The sequence below is a fragment of the Mobula birostris genome, chromosome 5 (assembly GCF_030028105.1).
Source record: "Mobula birostris isolate sMobBir1 chromosome 5, sMobBir1.hap1, whole genome shotgun sequence".
Lineage (NCBI taxonomy): Eukaryota > Metazoa > Chordata > Chondrichthyes > Myliobatiformes > Myliobatidae > Mobula > Mobula birostris.
In genome coordinates this window covers 81,217,185-81,243,916 of record NC_092374.1, presented here as the reverse complement: position 1 = coordinate 81,243,916, position 26,732 = coordinate 81,217,185, and the positions used below count along the sequence as shown (strand labels likewise).

Genomic DNA, 26,732 nt, shown 5'->3' with positions numbered 1-26,732 from the left:
TGCATGTTGTGTTCTATGTGTGATCTTTACCAGGTGCCCACTCCTAGGGAGAGTAGCAACAGTACTGAGTTTCCTCCATTTGTAGACAATTTCTCTTACTGTGGACTGATATACACTCGGGTCTTTAGAAAGGCTTTTGTAGCTTTTTCCAGCTTCATGCATCTCTACAATTCTTCTAAGTTCCTTTGAAAGTTGTTTTGATTGAGGCATGGTGCACATAAACAGACCTTTCTTGAGAACAGCAGGCTCTGTCAAGTAACCTGACTTTGCATCTATTTTTATAGAGCAGAGCACCTGTACAACCCACATCTCCAATCTCATCTCATTGATTGGAACACCTGACTCCAGATAGTTTTTGTAGAAGGTATTTCCCTAGAGATTCATATACTTTTTCCAACAAATACATGTAATATTGGATCATAAGATTATTATAGTGGGGGTAGTAATGAGACAAGCTCCCAATGGCGTGCACTTCAAATAGCCTGGGACAACCAAGTCCAGCTCCTGGCCTTCACGTGCAGCTTAGCTACCAAGCCCAACAGAACCGTTTCTACTGACAGGAGAAGAGGCAAATGTGGGTTACTGGCACCTTAAAACTAGTCACTTCAGGCAGATGAGGCTCATCAGCCTGGTTGGCAGCACATCTAGAAGGAAAACTCTTATCTCAAACTTCCGCTGCCTTGTGGCTATACCCACTTAAGGGGAAGGCTTCAGGAGTAAACCATGATGGAAAAATCCAAAGCTGGATTTCCTAAGGTAGTCCTACATTGAGCTCAATGCTGACTGGCAACTCCTGAGACGCTGCTGGTATCAAACTGTACTGGACTCTGCCGTTCCTTTGGGTTCATCAGATGTGTGAAGTGGGGGAGCTTGCTATGTGGGCAACAGCTCGCTCTCCATATTGTACTGCCTAGGCTTGCGTATCTAGACAGATAGGACACAATACCCATGGTCAACTCTAAATGACGGAGGTCCTCAATTTGATTTGACTTTCTCAATAAATAAATAAATAAGCAAGTATAATGTTTTTTGTTATTTATTTAATTGGGTTCTCTTTATCTGGTTTTAGGGCTTATGTGAAGATCTGATCATATTTTAGGTCATATGTCTGCAGAAAGAGAAAATTCTACAGGGTTTCCAGCACCATTTTATATATAGTGACATAAATGTACTTCAATAAATTTACTTTGAAAGAATTGCTAATGTACGTTTCATCTGAGACCCTTCATCTGGACCATAAAGATAAAAGGAATAGTATAAAGAAATGAGGGGGAAAGGGTGGAGAAGAGCTGGCAGGTGATTGGTGGGTCCAGATGAATGAGATCATAGGCAGATAAGGGCAGAAATAATGTCAGAAGCCAAGAGGTGTTAGGTGGAAGTGATGGATTTTCTTAGGAAGATGGGGCATGGAATAAAGGGATGGGTGAAGGTTGGACAACCAGTTGGAGGACTATGTGGGTAACGGGCAGATGGAGAGGGACAGTGTGGTCCAGCATCCATCATCAGGAATCTCCACCATCATACTCTCTACTTACTGCTGCCATCAGGTAGAATGTGCAAATGCCTCAGGACCTGCACCACCAGGTTCAGGAACAGGTACTACCCCTTAACCATAAGGCTCTTGAATAAAAGGGCACAACTTCACTTGCCCCGTCTTTAAAATGGTTGGAACGCCCTAGTCGTGTGGACTTTCTTTGATTCTGTTACCGTTATTATTCTACAGATTTGTTGAGTATGCTCACAAGAAAATGAAACTTAGGGTTGTATATGGTGACATATATGTACTTTGATAATAAAATTTACTTTGAAAGACATGGTTGATGAGGTCTGAATGAATCAGGAGAAGAGAGAAAACAGAAATAGGGGAAAAGGAACAGAGTAGGAGCAGTTACCAGGAGCTTGTGAATGTTGGAGACTGCCCAGGTGGAATATAAGGTGCTTTTTCTCTAACTTTCATTTAACCTCAACTGGCCATGGAGGAGAAAGGTCAGGGTGAGGTGCAAATTGGAGGAAGTGTGGAAGTTGCCTTAAGACTAAGGTAGCCTGGGGCAGTTATAGTCAAAAAAGACTTTTGAAGTAAGATGGCCGGGGACACCTCTGCTTACTAGATGAGATAGACTGTGGTAGTACTCCAGCCAGACAAGCAAGGCCTCTGTAGTGAGACTTCCAGAAAAGTCTTCCTAAAACATAGTGTCCCTTTACACAACAGGGGGTACCAGAGACAGATGAGATAAAAGAAAGATGTGAAACATACCCAGCAGCTAAGGCTCTATTGTCTTTACTAACTTCAAAAAATCATCAGCTAACCGCTCAAAGTTTTGATTGACTTTAGCACCTCTCTTGTGAATGGCATTTGATCATATACAATTTACAATGATCAATACTCATAACTGATGAGCCAATTCTATAAAAAGTAGCAGTTTTCCTTTCAGAATTCAGAAGTGTGGGGACAGGAGCCATGTCGATCTCCTTGTGCACAAGCGAAGTGTTGCTGAGTCATAACAGCGTGTGTGTTCTGGGCCCAGTTATTTTATTATTGGTGACAACAGTTACTTCGACAGAAGGCTGTCTTCAACCTGATGCCACAAATTCTCAAACTCCTGATAACTGCTCACCCGCTGTCCTTTTCCTGATTTCTCTTCATTCTCTTTCTCCAAATCCATCCAGACCCCACTTCAGCTCGCAGAGGGTGGAGGAGTTCAAAAGCGGCAAAGGACGACTGGTAGAAAGTTAATTCTGAATCTGCGATTGGTCCATTTTTATTGTTAACCTAGGGAGGCAGAGCTGTGTATGGAGTGGGACTGAAGATCAGCCATAATGTCACTGAGTAGTGGTCAGCCTCAAGGGGCTGAATGGCCTCCTGTATCCTTTTTATGTCACTTTCAGAAAAGGAACATGCATTTTCCTGCAGAGGAGGTCTGTCCCAGTGAGCCACTCGCTCTCCCACACTTTCTGCCTCGCTCAATCGTGAGCACCGATGATCAGGAGAAGACGGCTGGGTTCAGCAGCCGGAGGGAGTTGACAGTGGCTCGGAATTGCTCCAGGGTCCAGTGCTGGGCAGCAGGACTGGCTGACAAATCCTCCGGTAGTGCCAGGTCTGCTTGTCTGCTGCTGCTGTTGCTAAAGGGACTGAGGGAGAGAGAGAGAGAGAGAGAGAGAGAGAGTCAGAAGAGGCAAGCCTTGTGAGGACAACATTTACAGCTGAATGAGACAAAGGTGAGACTACACTGTGCAGTTCTGGTCGCAATATTTGTAATGAGCTCTTCAGGGGTGACAGAGAGCATTGGGCTCCGAGGTTTTTAGAGCACCTGGATTGGTTAATTGTTATTTAATGAGAGTTCCTTGTGTTTTCTCGAGCGACTTGCTCTTTGTAATGTGGTCTCCTGATACTTTCTGCTTGAACTGGTTAAGTTTATTTTGATTGGCTCAGGGATTGCGTGTTCCTTGTATTATTTAAGAGGACATCAATTAGCGCTAATCGTGGGGTCCTAGTTTTGAGATTGTCTCTTCTCATGGTGTTGCTCAGCCGAGCCACTGATGTTCTTTTGGATTTTTATGAATAAACTCTCGTCATCATCTCTACATCGCAGTCTGTCTTTCCTCCACCTTGGGTTCAGATATTGCCAGTGCACGTCGTGAATGCAATAGAGCAAAGATAGAGAGGGTGCAGAGAATATCCACAAGTTACCGGGACTGGAGGGCTTGAGCTAAAAGGAGAGACTGAATAGGCTTTTCCTCAGAGTGTAGACCTTATGAAGGTTTACAAAATCATGTGGGGACATAGATAAGGAAGATGGTTACAGTCTTTTCCCCAGGGTAGAGGGGCCTAAAAATAGAGGACACATGTTTAAGTGGGAGGGAAAAGATTTAAAGGAGCCCTGAAGAGCAAAGTTTTTCCACACAAAGTGTAGTTGGTTTCATTCCAGCCCCACTGTCCCATTAACTCCCCCAGAATTCTATCCAGGGGGGCAGGGGTGCAATTTACAATGACCGATTAACCCACCGACCTGGTACATTGCGTTGGGGGATGTAACTGGAGCACCCGGAGGGAGCCCATGCTGTTATAGGGAGAGCATGGCGCCATGGTAGTGTAGTGGTTAGCGCGACGCTATTACAGCTCGGAGTTGGGAGTTCAGTTCCGGCGCCACCTGTATGTCCTCCCTGTGGAATGCCTGGGTTTTCCCCAGATGTTCCGGTTTCTTCCCACAGTCCAAAATTGTACCAGATAGGTGAATTGTTCATTTTAAGTTGTCCCGCGAGTAGGTTAGGATTAATCTGGTTTTGTTGGGGGGGGGGGCGTTACTGTGGCAGTGTAGCTTCAGGAGTCGGAAGAGCCTACTCCACGCTGTATCGTTAAATAAATCAAAAAAACTACACACACACGCACACCACCTGGGGTCAGGATCAAACCCAGGTCTCTGGAGCAGACAGACAGCGGCTCCACCCTGGCTTAATATCCGGATGAGCTGCAGATACAATAACAAGTCCTGACAATCAATGCACACAGAATGTTGGAGGAACTCAGCAGGCCAGGCAGTGTCTACAGAGGGGAATAAACAGACGACGTTTCGGGCCGAGACCCTTCGTCAGGTCTCAAGGTGCAAGTCCCAGTAATCGTTCGTCCTGCACAGCTGGGGAACAAAGTTGGTTCATTTGATAAATCTGGAACGACGGTGTAACAGTGACCATGGAGACCACGGGATGCTGAATAGCAACATTTTTTTTTATATGGAGGGTGGTAGGCATCTGGAGTAGGTACCAGCGGTAGTAGTGGAATCAGGCAGTGGAGCTGGAGGAGTTTAAGAGGCGTATACTTAGAGAGATGCATGAATATAAGACCATAATGGCAGAATTATACCATTCAGCCCATCAAGTCTGGTCTGCCATTCCATCACGGCTGATTATTATCTCTCTCAACCCAATCTCCTGCCTTCTCCCCATAACCTTTGATGCCCTGACTAATCAAGAACCTATCAACCTCTGCTTTAAATATACGCAATGACTTGGCCTCCACAGCCATTTGTGGCAATGAATTCCACAGGTTCACCACTCTCTGGCTAAAGAAATTCCTCCTCATCTCTGTTCTAAAGGGAGGTCCTTTTATTCTGATGTGGTGCCCTCTGGTCCTAGACCTCCCCCATCATATGAAACATCCTCTCCACATCCACTCTATCGAGGCTTTTCAATATTCGATAGGTTTCAATGAGATTATCCCCTCATTCTTCTAAATTCCAGCGAGTATGGACCCAGAGTCATCAAAAGCTCCTCATAGGTTAACCCCTTCATTCCCAGATCATTCTCGGAAAAGGAAAAAGGGGGTACGGATGTTACATTTGACATAAATTGGCATCAGGTTCAGCACAGCATGGTGGTTCAAATGGCCTGTCCAGTGCTGTAATATTCTGTGTTCTATGAATATCTGTACAAGTGGGCTTTCCAGAGCTGTGAGCCTGTGGTATTAACCACCGCCCCACATTGCTGCTCTGTAACCGAGATCTTTGGATAAAATTTTACTGTATCTGTCTCCCAAAATTGGGTGGAGGGTAGAGATATGTCTCTACCAAAGGAGATGTAAGGCAATTCTTCCCTCTGCTAGCCTGCAGATCCTTGTTATACCACTGACACCAGGCAACCTCTGAAGAGTATTGTTAATGGCTGGGGTCACCTGTCCTGTAAGGACACTGTCCAGAAGAAGGCAATGGTAAACCGCTTCTGTAGAAAAATTTGCCAAGAACAATCACGGTCATGGATAGAGAAAAGAAGAACAAATGGAAAGACAGATGGAAGACCACAATCGCCCATGTCACACAACATAGCACGTAATGCTGATGATGATCTCAGAATCGTGAGGTAATGGGATTTGGGGGTGATGCTGTAATCTATTCCTAAAACGATCCACAATCACTGCGTGGAATTAAGCAGTCCCAATGCAGGGGTAATGACCTGTACAGCCAACTGTCCACTTTCCTTCACACACGATGCCTGACCTGCTGAGTTCCACCAGCCTTTTGTCCAAAACTCAGCCTGCATTTCACAGGAACCCAGGCCGCTGGAAATGTGAGGAAGTACCACTAATTCCCACGCCATCCAGTATTAGAGGGGATGCTCATCTAACATAGAAAGCCTGTGATAGTGGCTGTGCCGAACATGTCCCTACCTTAGGAATTACCTAAGGTTACCCGTAGCCCTCTATTTTTCAAAGCTCCATGTACCTATCCAGGAGTCTCTTAAAAGACCCCATCGTATCCGCTTCCACCATCATTCTCAGCAGCCCATTCCAGGCACTCACCACTCTCTGTGTAAAAAACATACCCCTGCCATCTCCTCTGTACCTACTTCCAAGCACCTTAAAACTATGCCCTCTTGTGCTAGCCATTTCAGCCCTGGGAAAAAGCCTCTGACTATCCACATGATCAATACCTCTCATCATCTTATACACCTCTATCAGGTCATCTCTCATCCTCCGTCGCTCCAAGGAGAAAAGGCCGAGTTCACTCAACCTATTCTCATAAGGCATGCTCGCCAATCCAGGCAACATCCTTGTAAATCTCATCTGCACCCTTTCTATGGTCTCCACATCCTTCCTGTAGTGAGGCAACCGGAACTGAGCAGAGTACTCAAGTGGGGTCTGACCAGAGTCCTATATAGCTGCAACATTACCTCTCGACTCCCAAACTCAATCCCTCGATTGATGAAAGCCAATGCACTGTATGCCTTCTAAACCACAGAGTCAACCTGCACGGCAGCTTTGAGTGTCCTATGGACTTGGACCCCAAGATCCCTCTGATCCTCCACACTGCCAAGAGTCTTACCATTAATACTATATTCTGCCATCATATTTGACCTACCAAAATGAACCACTTCACACTTATCTGGGTTGAACTCCATCTGCCACTTCTCAGCCCAGTTTTGCATCCTATCAATGTCCTGTTGTATCCTCTGACAGCCCTCCACACTATCCACACCTTCAACCTTTGTGTCATCAGCAAATTTACTAACTCATCCCTCCACTTCCTCATCCAGGTCATTTATAAAAATCACGAACAGAAGGGGTCCCAGAACAGATCCCTGAGGTACACCACTGATCACCAACCTCCATGCAGAATATGACCCATCTACAACCACTCTTTGCCTTCTGTGGGCAAGCCAGTTCTGGATCCACAAAACAATATCCCCTTGGATCCCATGCCTCCTTACTTTCTCAATAAGCCTTGCATGGCGTACCTTATCAAATGCCTTGCTGAAATCCATACACTACATCTACTACTCTACCTTCATCAATGTGTTTAGTCACATCCTCAAAAAATTCAGTCAGGCTCGTAAGGCATGACCTGCCTTTGACAAAGCCATGCTGACTATTCCTAATCATATGATGCCTCTCCAAATATCCATAAATCCTGCCTCTCAGGATCTTGCTGCTGTAGTCGGTGGAGAGCCATTCACGTAGTGCCCCAAGGGAAGCCTTGCTATAGTGCAGAAGCCCAACTGGCTCCCAGCTCTCACCCTGCATCCCATCCTAGCCACTGTAAAAGAGGGCATCGGAACCAGTCAGTGCCAGAGGTACCTGATGGTTGTTGGGTCGTTAAAAGTGATGAGGATGTCGGTGGTGTACTGACGGAGTCTGAAGAGTGCCAGGTGTACATTCACAGTGTTCTTGGCCTGTAGGGGAGAAAATAAAGGAAAATAAATCACTATCTCCAATAAATGGTTCGTTTGTTGGTTATGCGCTGAGTCGTGTGACATGGTCGCATACAGTGATATGCACCAGCTGCTCATACAACCATCCACCACCTGCTCCCATGGCTTCACATGACCCTGACTGGGGGTGGGGAGCTACACCTTGCCCAAGGGTGACCTTGTGAAGGGAAGGAGTGCCTTACACCTCCTTTGGTAGGAATGTATCTCCACCCCGACACCCACATAAACAGTAAATTTGTTAAAATAACCAGTAGAGAGCGCACTCAGCCTGATCTATGATAGGCACCTGCCCTCCCCACCACAGAGAGCATCTGATGATAGATGCTGCCTCTAGATCTATCATCACAGATCCCCACCAACGGGGTCGTGCCATCTCCTCACAGCTACTGTCGTCGGGAGGTACAGAAACCTGAAATCCTACACCACCAGGTTCAGGAACAGTGACTCCCCTTCAACATTCAGTTCTTGACCGAATCTGCACAACCATAACCTTACCCCAGCAATGGGACACTACTGACCACCTCTTGCACCACCACGGACTTGTCTCTGATCATGAGGGGTTTTTTTTGCACCAATGCCTTCTTTTGCATCTTTTTCTTCACCATCTTGTATAATTTACTTATAATTTAGGTCCTGCATGTAGACTAAACCTGTGAGCTGCGGCAAAAACGTTTTTCCTTGTACCCTGTACCTCACCGTATGTGTGGACATGGCAATGAACCTGACTTACAAGTAGAACATAGAACAGTACAGCACAAAGCCCACAAAGCACCTAATTAAACTAGTAATCAGAATCAGAATCAGGTTTAATAGCACTAGCGTATGTCCTGAAATTTGTTGTTTTTTGGCAGTACATTGCAATACATAATAAAAACTGTAAATTACAGTATTATATAGCATATATATTGAAAAAGTTAAATGTTGGGCAAAAAGAGGGTAAAAAATAGTGAGGTAGTGTTCATGGGTTCAATGTCCATTCAGAAGTCGGATGGCAGAGAGGAAAAGCTATTCCTGAATCGTTGAGTGTGAGCCTTCAGGCTCCTGTACTTTCTTCCTGACAGTAACAATGAGAAAAGGGCATGACCTGGGTGATGGGGGTCCTTAATGATGGACAGCACCTTTCTGAGGCATTGCTCCTTGAAGATTACCTGGATGCTGGGGAGGCTGGTACCCATGATGGAGCTGGCTGAGTTCACAACTAACTGAGTAACTAAATTTGTGCATATCCCTCAATGTCCGTAACCCTCCATTCTCTGTACATTCATGTGCCTATCTATAGTCCACTTAAGCACCTCCATCGTATTTTCCTCCACTGGCAGACAATTATTTTTTTACTCTTTGTAACTTACAAATTTTTTTATGTCTTACAATGTACTGCTGCTGCAAAACAACAAATTTCACAACATCTGTCAGAGATAATGAACCAATTCTGATTCTACACCTCTCATGATCTTACAAACCTCTATCAGATCTCCCCTTAGCCTCCACCACTCCAGAGAAAACAACCCAAGTTTGTCCACCCTCTCATGATAGCATGTGTCCTCTAAACCCGCCGCATCCTAGTCAACCTCTTCTGCATCCTCTACGGGGGTGACCAGAACTGTATACAATACTCCAGATATGGCCTAACCAGTGTTTTATAAAGTTGCAAGTTTTGTAAGGCTTTCTGACTGTTGAACTCAGTGCCTCAACTAAAAAGGGCAAGTATGTCATACACCTTGCTTACCATCCTATCAACTTGTGCAGCCACTTTCAGGGAACTATGGACTTGGACCTCAAGATCCTGTTAAAGTACTATCAGGGTCCTGCCATAGTGAGGAAGGCAAATGCAATGTTAGCATTCATTTCAAGAGCACTAGAATATGAAAGCAAGGATGTAATGCTGAGGCTTTATAAGGCCCTGTTGAGGCCTTACTTGGAGCACTGTGAGCACTTTTTGGCTCTTTATTTAAGAAAGGATGTGCTGATATTGGTGAGAGTTCAGGGGAGGTTCACGAAAATGATTCCAGAAATGAAAAGGTTAACACTGTCATATGCCCTGCAGGCCTATATACTTGTATTTGTTCATTGTTGTCTTATCTAGAGTCAACAATCCCTTGTGCTTAATCTTGTCAAATTTATTTTGACTGGCACAGGTCTTCAGCAAACTGTGATTATTTAAAGTGGACTCCTGATTAGTACTTATCGCGGGGTCCTTGGTTGAGAATGATTCATCTCATGGTGTCACTCAGTCGAGCCATTGATGTTCTGTTGGAATTCCTATGAATAAACTCTTGTTTCTGTCTCTATGTGGGAGTCTGTCGTTCCTCCAAACCTGGGTTCAGCAGTTCGTCAGCACACACTGTGACAATTGTATGAGGAGTGTTTGATGACTTTGAGCCTTTACTCACTGGAACTTAGACGAATGAGTGGGGAGATCTCATTGAAACCTATCGAATGTTGAAATGTCTCAACAGAATAGATGTGGATAGAATGTTTCCTATGGTGGTAGAGTCTAAGACCAGAGGACACAGCCTCAGAATAGGAGGACATCCATTTAGAACAGAGATGAGGGGGAACTTTGTTTAGCCAGAGTGGTGAATCTGTGGAATCCGTTGGCACAGGTGGCTGTGGAGGCCAGGTCATTGGGTGTATTTAAGGCTGAGGTTGATAGATTCTTGATAAGACAGAGCGTGAAAGGTTATGGGGCTAAGAGAGAAACGGATTAGCCACAATCTAATAGCAGTGCAGACTCAATGGGCCAAATGGACAAACTTGTTCCTATATCTTAAGGTCTTAACTATGTACTGCCCATTTACATTTGATCTCCCAAAGTACAACACGTCACACCTGGCAGGATTAAACTCTAAACATGAGAAAGCACGAAACGTCGACTGTTTATTCCTTTCCATAGATGCTGCCTGACCTGCTGAGTTCCACCAGCATTTTGTGTGGGCTGCTTTGGATTTCCAATATCTGGCTTGACAAATAATGAGAACGTTGCCCTCGGCAGTGGTGCGTAGGGATCAGATGTGTGTAGATGAAGAGGGCAAAGAGGCCTTGGGTTATTGACTCATCCGAAGGACGGTTCCGGGCCTGTTATTTTGGCAACCGCACCCAGGGAGCCAGCCTACCCCCACTGACCTGCTCGTTGAACTTGGCCACTCGCTGTCTTCCAGAGAGAAACCAGGCGCTGCTCAACTCCTGCATTGCAAGCTGGTCTCTGCTGACAGGCTCGACGCTCAGGACCTCGGTGCCTTCCTTGCCCGACGCATCGTTGATGGCGGTGACATCGTCGAAGTGGTACCTGACCGTACAAACCAGCAGTGACTGTGAGGCTCACACATCATGGAGACGTGAGATGCTAGAACATGGAACCACTGCTACAGGAACTCGGTGAGTCAGGCAGCATCTGTAGAATAGCCACATCAATCCTGATGGGGGGTGTTTACCTGAAACCTCGACAATTCCTTTCCTCCCACAGATGTTGCTCGAGCCACTGAGCACTGAGCACTGAACTCTGACTCATTGTCAAGGACTCTACAACTCATGTTCTCAGTATCATTTATTGATAAGCAAGTTGGGTGGGTTGGAGGCCGTGGGTTAAAGGTGAAAGGTGAAAAGTTTAAGGGGAACATGAGGGGAAACCTCTTCACTCAGAGGGTTGTGAGAGTGTGGAATGAGCTGCCAGCATGAGTGGTGCATGCAAACTCCATTTCAACATTTAAAAGAAGTTTGAATTGGTACATGGATGACAGGGGTATGGAGGGCTATGGTCCAGTGCAGGTCGATGGGACTAGGCAGTTTAAATGGGTATGGCATGGACTAGATGGGCTGAAGGGCCTGTTTCTGTGCTGTGCTGTTTTATGTTCTAGGAACAGCCCTTCAACCTACGATACAGAGTACAATTCACTCTATGAAGTTAATGTAATTAATTTAATGGGGCGACTCAATAGTGTAGTGGTTAGCACAATACTTTGCAGTGCCAGTGACCCAGGTTCAATTCTCGCCACTGTTTATACGTTCTCCCCATGACAACGTGGGTTTCCTCCAGGTGCTCCGGTTTCTTCCCACAGTCCAAAGATGTACCGGTTTGTTAGGTTAACTGGTCATTGTAAGGTGTCCTGTGATTAGGCTAGGATTAAATTGGGGGATTGCCGGGCAGCATGGCTTAAAGGGGTAGAAGGGCCTATTCCACGCTGTATCCCAATCAATCAATAAATAAAGCCTGTGAAAAAAAAACGCAATACAAAGGGAAACTGAAGCTCACAGAGGACAAACTCCACACTCACACACAGTCTTTCTCTTTGTGCTGTGCCAGAGGTCAGGATCGAACCTGGGTCTCTGAAACCGAGAGGCAGTGGAATCTCCACAGTTCAGGGTGTAAGGATACAGATTGACAGTACGTTTATTCCATGCAGTCTGGACATAATCTAGACACACACACACAGAATTCGGAATCGAACCCAGCTCTCTGGAGCTTAGTGGGGTGACAGCGGATCTACCCAATCTACCACCGTGCCACTCTGGTGATCTCTGTGTATCACTGGTAACGTACCTGGCTGCCTCTTCGTCAGTAACCTGACTCTGGTACTCCAGTAACTCGATGATAATGCTCTGCTCCGTACTGTTGTGCACAAACACCTCCTGGTTGTCCGGGACATCCCGGATATCACTGCAAGGCAGAAGGGAACAGAGGGTTTCTGGTCAAGATGAGGTCTCCATTGAGTTAGTTTTTTTAGTTATTTATAGACCAAAGAACTGATAGTGGACTTCAGGAAGGGGAAGGTGAGGGAACTACACCAGCTACAGAGGGGTCAGGATGAGCAATTTCAAATTTCTGGGGTCTATATTTATGATGATCTATCCTGTGCCCAACATATCAATGCAGTTCAGGTCAGGTCACTCATCTGAGTGCTACTGGTACCATGTAACCCAGTACTACCTGTCACATGGTCGGGTGGTCGGCGACTAAACTGGCTCCCGCGCCAGGCTTGCCTGGAGAGGAGGGTGGCTAGACACCCTGCAGGATGAAAAACAAGACCTGTCAAAGGGCGGATGAATCCTCTCGTAGGGTCAACGGCCATCTAGCAAACACGTGCCGTGAAGCGCAGAAAGGGCATCCCTTGCATCGAAGCTTGGTCTGGCCACTCACTGCAACAGAACTTCCCCCAGCTGTCTTAGACCCCACCATGCTGCTGGATGTGGGAGGGGATGTCGAGAGGGTGGGTCTGGATCTGTGCAACCCCCAACTCACCTAAAATCCATTCACGCACATGCTGTTCCTTTCTGAAGAGTGGGGTACCACCCCGCTAACTGACTGAAAGGAACCATCGTCATCCTATGGGATGGATAGCCAGAGTGATCAACGCAGTTACAAAGGAGGCACGACAGCTGCTCTATTTCATTTGGAGTCTGAGGAGATTTGCTACGTCACCAAAGACATTCGTATATTTCCACAGACGTACAGTGGACAGCATTCCAACTGGCTGCATCACCGTCTGTTATGGGGGGTGGTGGCTACTGCACAGGATCGAAATAAGCTGCAGAGAGTTGTAAACTCAGTCAGCTCCATCATGAGCACTAACCTCACCAGCATCCAGGACACCTTCAAGGAGTGCTGCCTCATAAAGGCAGCGTTCTTCATTAAGGACCCCCATCACCCAGGACATGCCCTCCATTGCTACCATTAGGGAGGAGGTATTATAGGAGCCTGAAGGCACACACTCAACAATTCAGGAACAGCTTCTTCCCCTCTGCCATCTGATGGACATTGAACCCATGAACACTACCTCACTACTTTTTTTTTCCTTTTGCACTATTTATTTAATTTAACTTTTAAAATATTATACATACTTTATACTATAATGCAGAGTTTTTATTATCATGTATTGCAATGTAGTGCTGCTGCAAAACAACAGAATTCATGACATATGCCAGTGATATTAAACCTGATTCTGATTTTGGAGGCATATCGAAGGCTGGTGGTTGATTGGAAGTCCGGGAGTTGAGACCCATTGGCCAAAGCCCTGGCTCTGTGAGTCTGAGTCCACTGGAAGTTGGAGGCCTGGAGGGAGGAAAGGAGAGGGGGTGTTTTTCCTGTTGTTATTGCTTATGTTGTTCGACTGAACATTGCGGGACAGCAATGTGTTGTCACACTTGTGGGCTGCCCCCAGCACATCCTCAGGTTGCATTGGTTGTTAATAGAAACAACAGATTTCACCTGTTTCGGTGCAGACGGGATAAATAAATGGGAGTGAAATCTGAAACCGGAATCCCAGCGGTGATTGTAACACTGCCTTTTATAGAAACCGATTTCAGAGTTTGGACACAATGGAATGATATCACTGTTAAAGCCAGCATCTACTGCCTGTCTCCAGTTGCCATTTGGCCCATTGCCGATATCCTAGTTTTTTAAAATTGCTGCAGGCCTGGATTTCGATCCAGAAGGGAAAGACTTGGAATCAAATCAGGTTTACTGTCCCTGACATAAGCCATGACACTTTTTGTTTTGTGGCAGCAGTACAGTGTAGGCATAAGAATGACTGAAGGGAAGGAGGGAAGGAGGGAAGGAAAGGAAGGAGGGAGGGGGAGGGTGGGAAGGAAGGAAGGAAGGAGGGAGGGAAGGAGGGAGGGGGAGGGAGGGAAGGAGGGAGGGAAGGAGGGAAGGAAAGAGGGAGAGAGGCAGAAACAACACATAAAAATCAAATCATGCAAACGGTAAAATAAATGAGCAAAAAACACAGAATATAAAACACAAAATGGAAGAGTCCAAGCATATTCAGTTCAGTGTTCATTATCTGCAGGCCACTCCGATTCAGAACTGCCCAAAAAATGGCCAGCATAGTCATGATTGATTGGTTAAGGCCATATTTCCCAACCTTTTTTAGCCCAACTAAAGCACTTTCATACCTGCCAATGCCCCACTTAGGCACAATACGCTTTCCAGTGTCCCCATAGATCTTAAAATGCTGGTATCCATTTTGAGAGCAGCGTTGAGCACTTCTGATACAGCAGGCATTATTAATCTTTCAGCAATTGGATGAGATTTTCTGTGCTTTGCCATCATTTTGGAAATGTTACAAGAAGCAATGAAACCACTACCAAGGTAATTTTTAGCTTTCTTGGCAAATGACTCCAGTATACAACACTTTTCAAATGCTTCTTCCACCTTCTGGAACTGAGTAATACCACAAGTAGCCGTTTCCGGGTGTCTACAGAAGTGTTCCTGCAACCTTGATGGTTTCATGGCTTCATTAGACAGTACACTACAGTATTACAAATAAGAGACATGGGGCATGGGGCGTCACTGATCTGACGGGAATGGAATAAAACCACACTCCAGGTATGCAACACTGCATTGGCACACTTTCTGTAGTTTCTGTTTTTTAGCAGGATCAGAATTCACGGCTTCACCACCTTCAGGCTCATAAAGGTAGCACCATAAGTATTTATCCATTATTAATGGGGCTAAATTAAAATAAAAAATTAACACAGAATGGGAATGCCTATCAGACATTGACAATGGCAGTGAGTTGACACAGTCAGCTCAGGTCTCGTGCCTTAAGTTAGGGTGCCACTTACCGCCCCCTGATGACTTCAATTTCCCCTAACGCCTCCTTAGGACATGTAACCACCCCCGTCAGGAATGTCTGGGTTAAGGCAATGGATAGAAACCCATTGGAAACCTGCCCATCTCCCACACCCTCCCTACCCCCCTGCCAAGGTTGCCCACCCTTTATTCCATGGTTCACTGCCCTCTTCTATCACAATGTCTTTTCAGTCCTTTGCCTCCCCACTTATCAAATCATTCCTACGTCCCAAACTGCCCCACCCATCCACCTTCCCCTCTCACCTGCATTCACCACTCGTGCTCCGTCCCTCCCCCTCTACCTTTTTATTCAGGCTTCTGCCCTCTTTCTTTACAGTCCTGATGAAGGGTCTCAACCCAAAACGCTGATGGTTCACTTCCCTCTGCTGATGCTGCCTGACCTGCTGAGTTCCTCCTGTAATTTTTTTTGTGTTGTTCCAGATTTCCAGCCTCTGCTGAGTGCCGAATGTCTCCCTCCCCCACCCCTTGTCTTCATCTGCTTGTTATCTTTCACCCTCCCTGATCCACCAATCACCCACTGGCCCCTGTTTCACCCCTCCCTCCTCTCCTCTTTATACTGACCTCTTCTCTCCCCAGCTGGCAGGGTAGGGATACTTCCCTACTGAGGGAGATGTAAGGTGCTCCTTCCCTCCACTAGCCTATAGGTCACCCTCGGGCCTGATGTAACACCCACTTAGCTCTCCCCAACCTTCACCCCACCACCCCCCAGCTGTTCAAGGTGATGTGAAGCCATGGGAGCAGGTGGTGGATGGTCGTTTGAGCAGCCGGTGCAAATCACAAGTCCTGATTCTGTGACCACTGACGCCAGACAGACAATCTCTGAAGAGTATTGATAATGGCAGGGGTCACCCGTCTTGTAAAGACACTGCCCAGAGGTGGTAATGGCAAACCACTTCTGTACAAACATTTGCCAAGGACAATCATGGTCACGGAAAGACAATAATCACCCACGTCTATGACACAGAACACAATGAACAAACTCCTCTCCACCCTCAGTCTTCACGCAGGGTCTCAACCCGAAACACCAACCATTCCCCCCCCACCACACCCACCCACCCATGCACAGACGCTGCTTGATCTGCTCAGCTCCACCATCCTCCTAGAGGACCACAACCTTGTTGTAGGGTTTGGAGGCTTGCGTGCCTCAATGACCCGGAGAGCGACGTTGGCTGGAGTCAGAGCTTTATGCTTTGATTCTTGGTAGGGCCACCCATGCCAAACAGGTCAAAGGGTAGAGACTAGACTAAGAGTGGTCCACCGGTCCTCCAGGTTCAGGGTTTTAGTTCAGTGCTAACAAACCTGACTAACAAAACAGAATTGTTACGGAAACAGCAATGAAGAATCTTTCTACATCTGAGTGTGACGGTATTCCTGAGTCTCCACCCGGGACTTGCGTGACTGACTGTAGTGAAAACTGAGAGGAAGCTACTGACACGATGAAGGAAGCCCTGAACACCACCAGAGATGGAGGACCTTCCTTGCTGCCCTAAACACCAGTGGTGTAATGGGAAGTATGACAAAAGATTACCAAGGAGAGATGGGAACGCAGGGATGAAGTTACAATGAGATCAGTCAGGATTTTACTAAATAGCTGGCTTGTGTGACGAAGTTTCCCCTAATTCATTTGTTGTAGAGCATAGAGCATAAAGCACTGAAACAGGCCCTTTTTCCTGACTAGTCCACTGTTTCTGTCTAATCCCATCTACCCTCACTGGGACCATATCCCTCCAAACCCCATCCATCCATGTACTTATCCAAACTTCTCTTAAATGCTGCAATTGAACCTGCATCCTCCACTTGTGCTGGCAGCTCGTTCCTCACTCGCACCACCCTCTGAGTGAAGAAGCTCCCCCTCATGCTTCTCTTACACATTTCACCTTTCACCCTTAACCTATGATGACCTCTAGTTATAATCTCACCAAACCTCATGAAGAAAATCCTGCATGTCTTCACTTTATTTATGCCCCTTATCATTGTTATACCTCTGTAAGATCTTTCCTCATTCTCCCATGCTGCAGGGAATAAATTCCTAACCTGTTCAGTCATTCCTTGTAACTCAGGTCCTCAAGTCCCAGCAACATCCTTGTAAATTTCCTCTGCACTCTTTCAGGCTTATTGATATCTTCTCAGACTGGTAACAACATCTCCTGCACGATCTCCATCAGCACAGGTTCACCACAGGGCTGTGTGCTTAGTCACTTGCTCTACTTGCTTTACACTTATGACTGTGTGGCCAAGCACAGCTCCAATGCCATATTCAAGCTTGCTGATGACACCACTGTTGTGGGTCAAATCAAAGCTGGTGACGAATCACCATAAAGGAGGGAGATTGAAAATCTGGCCGAACCGTGCCACAACAACCACCTCTCACTCAATATCAGCAAGACCAAGGAGATGATTATTGATTTCAGGAGGAGAAAACCAGAGGTCCATGAGCCAGTCCTCATTGGGGAATCAGAGGTGGAGAGGGTCAGCAACTTTAAATTCTTCTGTGTAATCATTTCAGAGGACCCGCCTTGGGTCCAGGACATCAGTGCAATTATGAAGAAAGCACAGCAGCACCTTTACTTTCTTAGGAGATCTGAAGATTCAGCTTGACATCTAAAGCTCTGATGTGTAGTGGAGAGTGCATTGACTGGTTGCATCACAGCCTGGTATGGAAATACCAATGCCTTTGAACGGGAAAGACTACAAAAAGTAGTGGATACGGCCCAGTCCATCGTGGGTAAAGTCCTCCCCACCACTGAGCACATCTACAAGAAGTGTTGTTGCAGGAAAGCAGCATCCATCATCAGGGACCCCCACCACCCAGGACATGCTCTCTTCTCACTGATGCCATCAGGAAGAAGAATAAGGAGCCTCAGGACTCACACCACTAGGTTCAGGAACAATTACTATCCCTCAAACATCAGGCTCTTGAACCAAAGGGAATAACTTCACTCGACTTCACTCACCCCATCACTGAACTCTTCGCACAATCTATGGACTCACTTTCAAGGACTCTTCATCTAATTTTCTCGATATTTATTTATTATTATTTCTTCTGTATTTTGTGCTTGCTATCTGTACACTGCTTCTTTGTCCATCCTGGTGGTTCAGCCTTTTATTGATTCTAGTATGTTTCTTGGATTTACTGCATATGCCCGCAAGAGTTGACATCTATGTACTTTGAAAATAAATTTACTTTGAACTTTCCTGCAGGTAGGTGACCAGAAATGCACACAATACTCCATACTGGGCCTCACCAATACCTTATACAAGTTCAACAGAAAAGCCCAACCCCTGTACTCAGTGTTGTGGTTTACGAAGGCCAATGTGCCAAAAGTTCTCTTCGTGGGCCTATCTGCCTGTTACGTTGGACTTACCTGACATCTGTGAAATGAGGGGGGAGAACAATGGAGAACGAACCCCCAAAAAGCGGTCGAGCATCGGTCCCGTTAGTCGCCATCTCCTGGAATGAGAGAGTTTCATACTTCACATTAAGGGATCCCTCAGCATCCTGCTGAAATATATAGAACACAACACAGGACAACACCAGCTTTTTGGACGACAATGTACATGCCAAACTTGGTGCCGAACCTAACTAAATCTCTTGCACATTATTCATATCTATTTCATGCCTGTTCACGTCTTGACCTTTTCAGGCCTTGTAAATGACATTTACTTCCACCACCAACTCTGACAGGTCAGACCAAGCATCCACCACTCTGTCTAAAAAACTTACCCTGCATACCCCCTTTAAACTTCCCCCTTAAATTAAATGCAAGTTCTCCTGATTTTGACATTTCTATTTTGGTGAAATGACTCTGACCCCATTTGTGCCTCTCAATAGTTTTATAAGCTTCTGCTAGGTCTCCCCACGGCCTCTGCCGCTCCAGAGAAAACAACCCAAGTTGGTCCAATCTCTCCTTACAGCTCATACCCTCCAACCCAGGCAGCATCAGAACCAGAATCTCCGGCATACAATTGCAAGAAAAAGTTTGCACACCCTTTGCAATTACCTGGTTTTCTGCATTAATTACTCATAAAATGTGGGCTGATCTTCATCAAGTCACAATAATAGACAAACACAATCTGCCTAAACACACAAACAATTGTACTTCTTCTCATCAATATTGAGTACACCATTTAAACAAACACAGTCTAGGCTCAAAAAAAGTATGTGAACCTCTGGGGTAGTGCCTTCTACAAAAGCTATTGGGGTCAGGAGTACCAATCAATGAATGGTGAAGGAGGAGAAAAAGAACCCAAGGGTAACAAAAAAAGACCTGCACAAATCTCTAGAAATTGCCAAAGTCTCTGTTCATGTGTCCACTATAAGAAATACGCTGAACAAGAATGGTGTTCATGGAAGGACCACTGCTCTTCAAGAAAAACATTGTTACATGTCTCAAGTTTGCAAAGACCACCTGGATGTCCCACAATGCTTCTGGGACAATATTCTGTGGACAGATGTGAGCAGAAGTTGAACTTTTTGGCAGAAACGCATATGGCTATGTTTGGAGGAAAAAGGGCACTGCACACCAACACTGAAACCTCATCCCAGCTGTGGAGCATGGTGGAAGGAGCATCATGGTTTGGGGCTGCTTTGCTACCTCACGGCCTGGACAGCTTGCAATCGCTGAGGGAACAATGAATTCAAATTTGTATCAAGACACTTAACAGAAGAATGTTAGGGTAGAGGTCCATCACCTGAAGCTTAATAGAAGTTGGATAATGCAACAAGAACGACAAGAGTAAATCAACAACAGAATGGTTTAAAAAGATTAGGGTAGCCGACGGCCTCATACCCTGGTGAAATGGGGACATGCCTGTCATGGCAGGTGAAGTCAGCTCCGGTGGACTGGGCGGATGAGATCAACAGTGAGAGCTAATGTCCAGAAAGGCAGTTCCGCAACGTTCCGTGGAGAGTGAAGGATAAGACAAGGCAGATAAGTCGGCATGGTCATCCACTGCAACCAAGGAAGACCCCAGTTGTGGTGACTACTCATACTACTGGACCCAGACTTCTGAGATCAAGAGAGTGGACCTGCCCCGGTGCAATGGCTTTTCCACTTTAAAAACTCTCCCACACAGGTCTCTTGCCATCGTTGGTGATGATGGACAGCCTCTATGGTATGTCACTAAAAACACTCACATATTTCTACAGGTGTAGCCTGCAGAGCATTCTAACCGGCTGCATCATTGTCAAGCATGGAGAGGCCACAGCACAGGATTGTAAAAAGTTACAGAGTTGTAAACTTAGTCAGCTCCATCATGGACACTAGCCTCCTCAGCTTCCAGGACATCTTCAAGGACTGATACCTCAAGAGGCCCCCATCACCCAAATCTTTGGCACATAGACGTTGGGGAGACCTCAAACAAAGTCAGAAATCAAAAGGTTGAGCGTAGTGCGACTAATGTCCTGAGATGTATGTACTTCAATGCAAGACGTATTGTAGGAAAGGCAGATGAGCTTAGAGCATGGATCAACACCTGGAATTATGACATTGTAGCCATTAATGAGATGGTTGCAGGAGGGGCAGGATAGGCAGTTTAACATTCCATGGTTCCATTGTTTTAGACGCGACAGAGTGGGATTTACTAAAGGAGGAGGGGTGGTGTTACTAGTCAGGGAAAATGTCACGGCAGTGCTCCGTCAGGACAGACTGGAGAACTCGTCCAGTGAGGAATTATGGATGGAACTGAGGAATAAGAAAGGTACGACCATGTTAATGAGGCTATTTTACAGACCACTCAACAGTGCAAGGGATTTTGAGGAATAAATTTGTAGCGATCGCAGACTGTTGCAAGAAACATAAAGTTGTGACGGTAGGTGGTTTTAACTTTCCACATATTGACTAGAACTCTCAAACTGTAAAAGGACTTGATGGGATAGAGTTTGTCAAATGTGTTCAGGAAAGCTTCCTGAATCAGTACATAGAAATCCCAATGAGAGAGTGTGCAATACTTGATCTGCTATTAAGGAACGAGACAGGACGAGTGACAGAAGTTGGTGTCGGGGAACACTCTGCAATGAGTGATCACAATGACATTAGTTTCAAAGTAAATATGCAAAAAGATAGGCCTGGTCCACAGGCTGAGATTCTAAATTGGAGAAAGGCCAATTTTCATCACATCAGAAAGGATTGGGACAAGCTGTTTTCTGGCAAAAGTGTACTTGGTAAGTGGAAGGCCTTCAAAAATGAAATTTTAAGAGTTAAGGGTGAAAGGTGAAATGAGAGGAAACTTCTACACTCAGAGGGTGGTGAGAGTGTGGAACAAGCTGCCAGAACACAAGTGGTGCATGCGAGGTCAATTTCAATGTTTAGAAGAAGTTTGGATAGGTACATGGATGGTAGGGGTGTGAAGGGCTATGATCCCGTGCAGGTTGATCCGAGTCGGCAGGTTAAATGGTATGGCATGGACTAGATGGGCCGAGGGGCCTGCTTCTATTCTGTACCTATCTTTGACTCTATGGATGGCAAAAGGGGAAGGGGGAGTGGAGGGAGCAGGAGGCACCAGAGTGACATTCTGTAATGATCAATAAACCAATTGTTTGGAATCAAATTACCTTCCCTAGTGTCTCAGGGCTGGGTGTGTCTGCATCCGTGCCAACCCCCGCCCCGGCACTGACACCCCTCCCACAGCGCTCCACCCTCGGCATTCCCACCTTCCTTTGCTCCCGCCAGATTTACAAATTCACTCTCCGCTTCACATTGACAAATACAGTAATGTGCAAAACTCTTAGGCACCCTGGCGATGTATATGCACCAAAGACAGTATGCATCGTGGTGTACGTTTCTTACTGAAATGCCAGAAATTCGAGAGTGTCAGGGGGCAAGTGAGTGCAGTTGCTATTACTAGGGAGAAGGTGCTTGGGAAGCTGAAAAGAATGAAGGTAAATAAGTCACCTGGGCCAGATGGACTATACCCCTGGGTTCTGAAAGAGGTAGCTGAAGAGATTGTGGAGGTATTAGTAATGATCTTTCAAGAATCTCTGGATTCTGGAATGGTTCTGTAGGACTGGAAAATTGCAAATGTCAGTCCACTCGTCAAGAAGGGAGGGAGGCAAAAGAAAGGAAAAGAGAATAGTTTGCCTGAGCAACACACATCAAAGTTGCTGGTGAACGCAGCAGGCCAGGCAGCATCTCTAGGAAGAGGTAGAGTCGACGTTTCGGGCCGAGACCCTTCGTCAGGACTAACTGAAGGAAGAGTTAGTAAGAGATTTGAAAGTGGGAGGGGGAGATCCAAAATGATAGGAGAAGACAGGAGGGGGAGGGATGGAGCCAAGAGCTGGACAGGTGATTGGCAAAAGGGATATGAGAGGATCATGGGACAGGAGGTCGGGGGAGAAAGACAAGTGGCGGGGGGAAACCCAGAGGATGGGCAAGGGATATAGTCAGAGGGACAGAGGGAGAAAAAGGAGAGTGAGAGAAAGAATATGTGTATAAAAATAAATAACGGATGGGATATGAGGGGGAGGTGGGGCATTAGTGGAAGTTAGAGAAGTCGATGTTCATGCCATCAGGTTAGAGGCTACCCAATCGGAATATAAGGTGTTGTTCCTCCAACCTGAGTATGGCCTCATCTTTACAGTAGAGGAGGCCGTGGATAGACATGTCAGAATGGGAATGGGACGTGGAATTAAAATGTGTGGCCACTGGGAGATCCTGCTTTCTCTGGCGGACAGAGCGTAGGTGTTCAGCAAAGCGGTCTCCCAGTCTGCGTCGGGTCTCGGCAATATATAAAAGGCCACATCGGGAGCACTGGACGCAATATATCACCCCAGCCGACTCACAGGTGAAGTGTCGCCTCACCTGGAAGGACTGTCTGGGGCCCTGAATGGTGGTAAGGGAGGAAGTGTAAGGGCATGTGTAGCACTTGTTCCGCTTACAAGGATAAGTGCCAGGAGGGAGATCAGTGGGGAGGGATGGGGGGGACGAATGGACAAGGGAGTCACGTAGGGAGCGATCCCTGCCGAAAGCAGAGAGAGGTGGGGAGGGAAAGATGTGCTTAGTGGTGGGATCTCATTGGAGGTAGCGGAAGTTACGGAGAATAATATGTTGGACCCGGAGGCTGGTGGGGTGGTAGGTGAGGACCAGGGGAACCCTATTCCTAGTGGGGTTCCTCTGTCTGCCAGAGAAAGCAGGATCTCCCAGTGGCCACACATTTTAATTCCACATCCCATTCCCATTCTGACATGTCTATCCACGGCCTCCTCTACTGTAAAGATGAAGCCACACTCAGGTTGGAGGAACGACACCTTATATTCCGTCTGGGTAGCCTCCAACCTGATGGCATGAACATCGACTTCTCTAACATCCGCTAATGCCCCATCTCCCCCTCGTACCCCATCCGTTATTTATTTTTATACACACATTCTTTCTCTCACTCTCCTTTTTCTCCCTCTATCCCTCTGAATATACCCCTTGCCCATCCTCTGGTTTCCCCCCCCACACCTTGTCTTTCTCCCCTGACCTCCTGTCCCATGATCCTCTCATATCCCCTTTTGCCTATCACCTGTCCAGCTCTCGGCTCCATCCCTCCCCCTCCTGTCTTCTCCTATCATTTTGGATCTCCCCCTCCCCCTCCCACTTTCAAATCTCTTACTAACTCTTCCTTCAGTTAGTCCTGACGAAGGGTCTCGGCCTGAAACATCGACTGTACCTCTTCCTAGAGATGCTGCCTGGCCTGCTGCGTTCACCAGCAACTTTGATGTGTGTTGCTTGAATTTCCAGCATCTGCAGAATTCCTGTTGTTTAACATGGATAGAAGATTGGCTGACCGACAGGCGGCAAAGAATGAGGATAACGAGAGCTTTTTCTGGTTGGCTGCCAGTGACTTGTGGCGTTCCACAGGGTTCGGTGTTTTCTCATAATATGTCAACGTTCGAAGGACGGAATTGTTCGCCTCTGTGGCTAATTTTGCAGATGATATGAAGATGGGTGGAAGGGCAAGCAGTGTTGAAGAAGCAGAGAGTTGACAGGAGAACTTGAGACAGCTTAGGAGAATAGGCAAAGAACCAGCAAATGGAATACAGTGTTGGGAAGTGTACGGTCATGCATTTTGGTAGGAATAAAGGTGTAGACTATTTTTTTTACATGGTGAGCAAATTCAGAAATCAGAGGTGCAAAAGGATTTGGGAGTCCTGGAACAAGAGAAAATACGAACATCACACACAAAATGCTTCCTCCCCCCCATTTTCTGCTTTCATAGGGATCACTCCCTATGCAGCTCCCTCATCCATTTGTCCCTACCCACTGACCTCCCTCCTGGCACTTAACCTTGCAAGCGGAACAATTGCTACGCCTGCCCCTACACCTCCTCCCTCACTACCATTCAGGGCCCCAACCAGTCCTTCCAGGTGAGCCGACACTTCACCTGTGAGTCTGTTGGAGTCATCTCCTGAGTTCAGTGTTCATGATGAGGCCTCCTGCATGTCGGTGAGACCCGACGTAGATTGGGAGACCACTTTGCTGAGTATCTATGTTCTTCCGCCAGAACAAGCGGGATCTCCCAGTGGCCACTCACTTTAATTTCACTTCCCATTCCAATATGTCCATCCGTGGCCTCTTCCACTATTGTGATAAAGCCACACTTAGGTTGGAGGAACAGCACCTTATATTCCGTTTGGGTAGCCTCCAACCTGATGGCATGAACATCAATTTCTCAAACTTCCAGTAATGCTTCCACTCCCCCTATTCACCATTTCCCATCATCTGTCATGTTATCTCCTTGTCCACCCATTGCCTCCCTCTGGTGGTCCTCTCCCCCTTTCTTTCTTCCATGGCCTTCTGCTTCTTTCACCAATCAATTTCCTAGCTCTTTGCTTCATCCCTTCCCCTCCAAGTTTCACCTATTGTCTGGTGTCTCTCTCCCTTCCCCTGACCTTTCAAATCTACTCCTCAGCTTTTTTTCTCCAGTCCTGCCGAAGGGTCTCGGCCCAAAATGTCAACTGTACTTTTCTCCATAGATGCTGCCTGGCCTGCTGAGTTCCTCCAGCATTTTGTGTCTGTTGGGAGTCCTTGTGCAGGATTTCCTAAATGTTGACTTGCAAGTTGAGCCAGTGGTAAGGAAGGTAAATGCAATGTTAGCATTCATTTTAAATATAATATAAAAGCAAGGATGTAATACTAAGGCTTTATAAAGCACTGGTCAGATGGTACTTGGAATATTGTAGGCAGTCCTGAGCCCCGAGCCCCTTATCTAAGAAAAGATGTGCTGGCATTGGAGAGGTCCAAAGGAGGTTCACAAGAATGATTCCGGAAACAAAAGGGTGCGAGAAGCGCTTGATGGCTTTGGGCCTGTACACACTGGAGTTTAGAAGAATGAGGAGAGATCTCATTGAAAGCTATTGAATATTGAAAGGCTGAGATGGTGTGGAAATAGAGAGGATGTTTCCTACAATGGGAGAGTCTAGGACCAGAGGACACAGCCTCAGAATAGACAGATATCCATTTAGAACAGATACAAGGAGGAATTTCTTCAGCCAAAGGTTGGGGACTGTGGAATTCATTGCCACAGAACACTACAGAGGCCATATCATTGAGTATACTTAAAGAGGGGTTAATCGGTTCCTAATAGTAAGGGTGTCAAAGACTTACAGGGAAAAGGTAGCAGAAAGGGGTTGAGAAGAACCCAATGATGGAATGGCAGAAATCTCAATGGGCTGAATGGCCTAACTTTGCTCCCATGTCTTATGGTGCTATGGAGTGCCCTGGCATTGCCTGTCATTGGGGGAATAGGCTCCATGGGCACTGCTTCTCACTGGGAAACAAGAGTACTCTGGTACTGCCTCTCAGTGGGGTGGGGGTATTCACTGGCAGTACCCACTTCCTGGGGAACAGGATGCACTGTAAACTGCTCCTACTGGGGAACAGATACCCTGGTACTGCCTCTCAGTAGGGAAGAGGAATTACTGGCACTGTACACGACTAACTCTACCTCTCATTAAGGAACATGTTCCTCTGGTACTGCCCCTCACTGGGGAACAGGCTCCACTGGCATTTCTCCCTTCGCAGCACATGTTGATAAGGGGAGACCTCTCACTGGGTATCAGACTGCCCTGGCACTGGTCCCACTGGCTGCACCTCCGTTAAATGCCCACAGTGCAGAAGGCGCCACGTGACCAGATGTCACGTGTTCCTGTGTGTGCGGCTCCCTTGCTCGCTCTCACGTCCCGGTGAACGATGCCAGCGTAAGGATAAGCGGCGCGCCGTTACCTGGCTGCTCGAACTCGGTCCCCCGGTCCCCGGCCTCCGTGGTACCTCCGCGGCCAGCCGACTCCTGCCGGAAGTAGCCGATTTTTACCAGAAACACACGAAACCGAGATCGCTTCCCTCACCGGAAATGCCCGAATTCCTGGGCTGGTCGCCGTAAATACCCGAACCGCAAGATCGAACTCCGAAAATGCCCGATCCCCGATCGGTCTCCGGAAATTTCCGAACTTCACGGTCGATCT

General features: G+C 46.7%; 1 protein-coding gene across 1 annotated transcript; it reads right to left on the bottom strand.

The window, feature by feature from the left end:
- Positions 1–1,020: 1,020 nt before the first annotated feature.
- Positions 1,021–26,688, bottom strand: rangrf (RAN guanine nucleotide release factor). Its single transcript, XM_072257204.1, has 6 exons — positions 26,494–26,688; positions 18,655–18,740; positions 12,236–12,352; positions 10,822–10,984; positions 7,565–7,659; positions 1,021–3,129 (listed from the first exon to the last, which is right to left on the bottom strand). The coding sequence occupies exons 2-6, from the start codon at positions 18,735–18,737 to the stop codon at positions 2,982–2,984; spliced, it is 606 nt and encodes a 201-aa protein (XP_072113305.1). The 5' UTR covers positions 18,738–18,740; positions 26,494–26,688; the 3' UTR covers positions 1,021–2,981.
- Positions 26,689–26,732: the final 44 nt, after the last annotated feature.

Coding starts and splice junctions, on each gene's coding strand:
- rangrf (XM_072257204.1), bottom strand. CDS start 18,737: ATGGCGACTAACGGGACCGATGCTCGACCGCTTTTTGGGGGTTCGTTC. Junction 10,985..12,235: donor ACTGACGAAGAGGCAGCCAG/GTACGTTACCAG, acceptor TTGTACGGTCAG/GTACCACTTCGACGATGTCA. Junction 7,660..10,821: donor TGGCCAAGTTCAACGAGCAG/GTCAGTGGGGGT, acceptor TCTCCCCTACAG/GCCAAGAACACTGTGAATGT.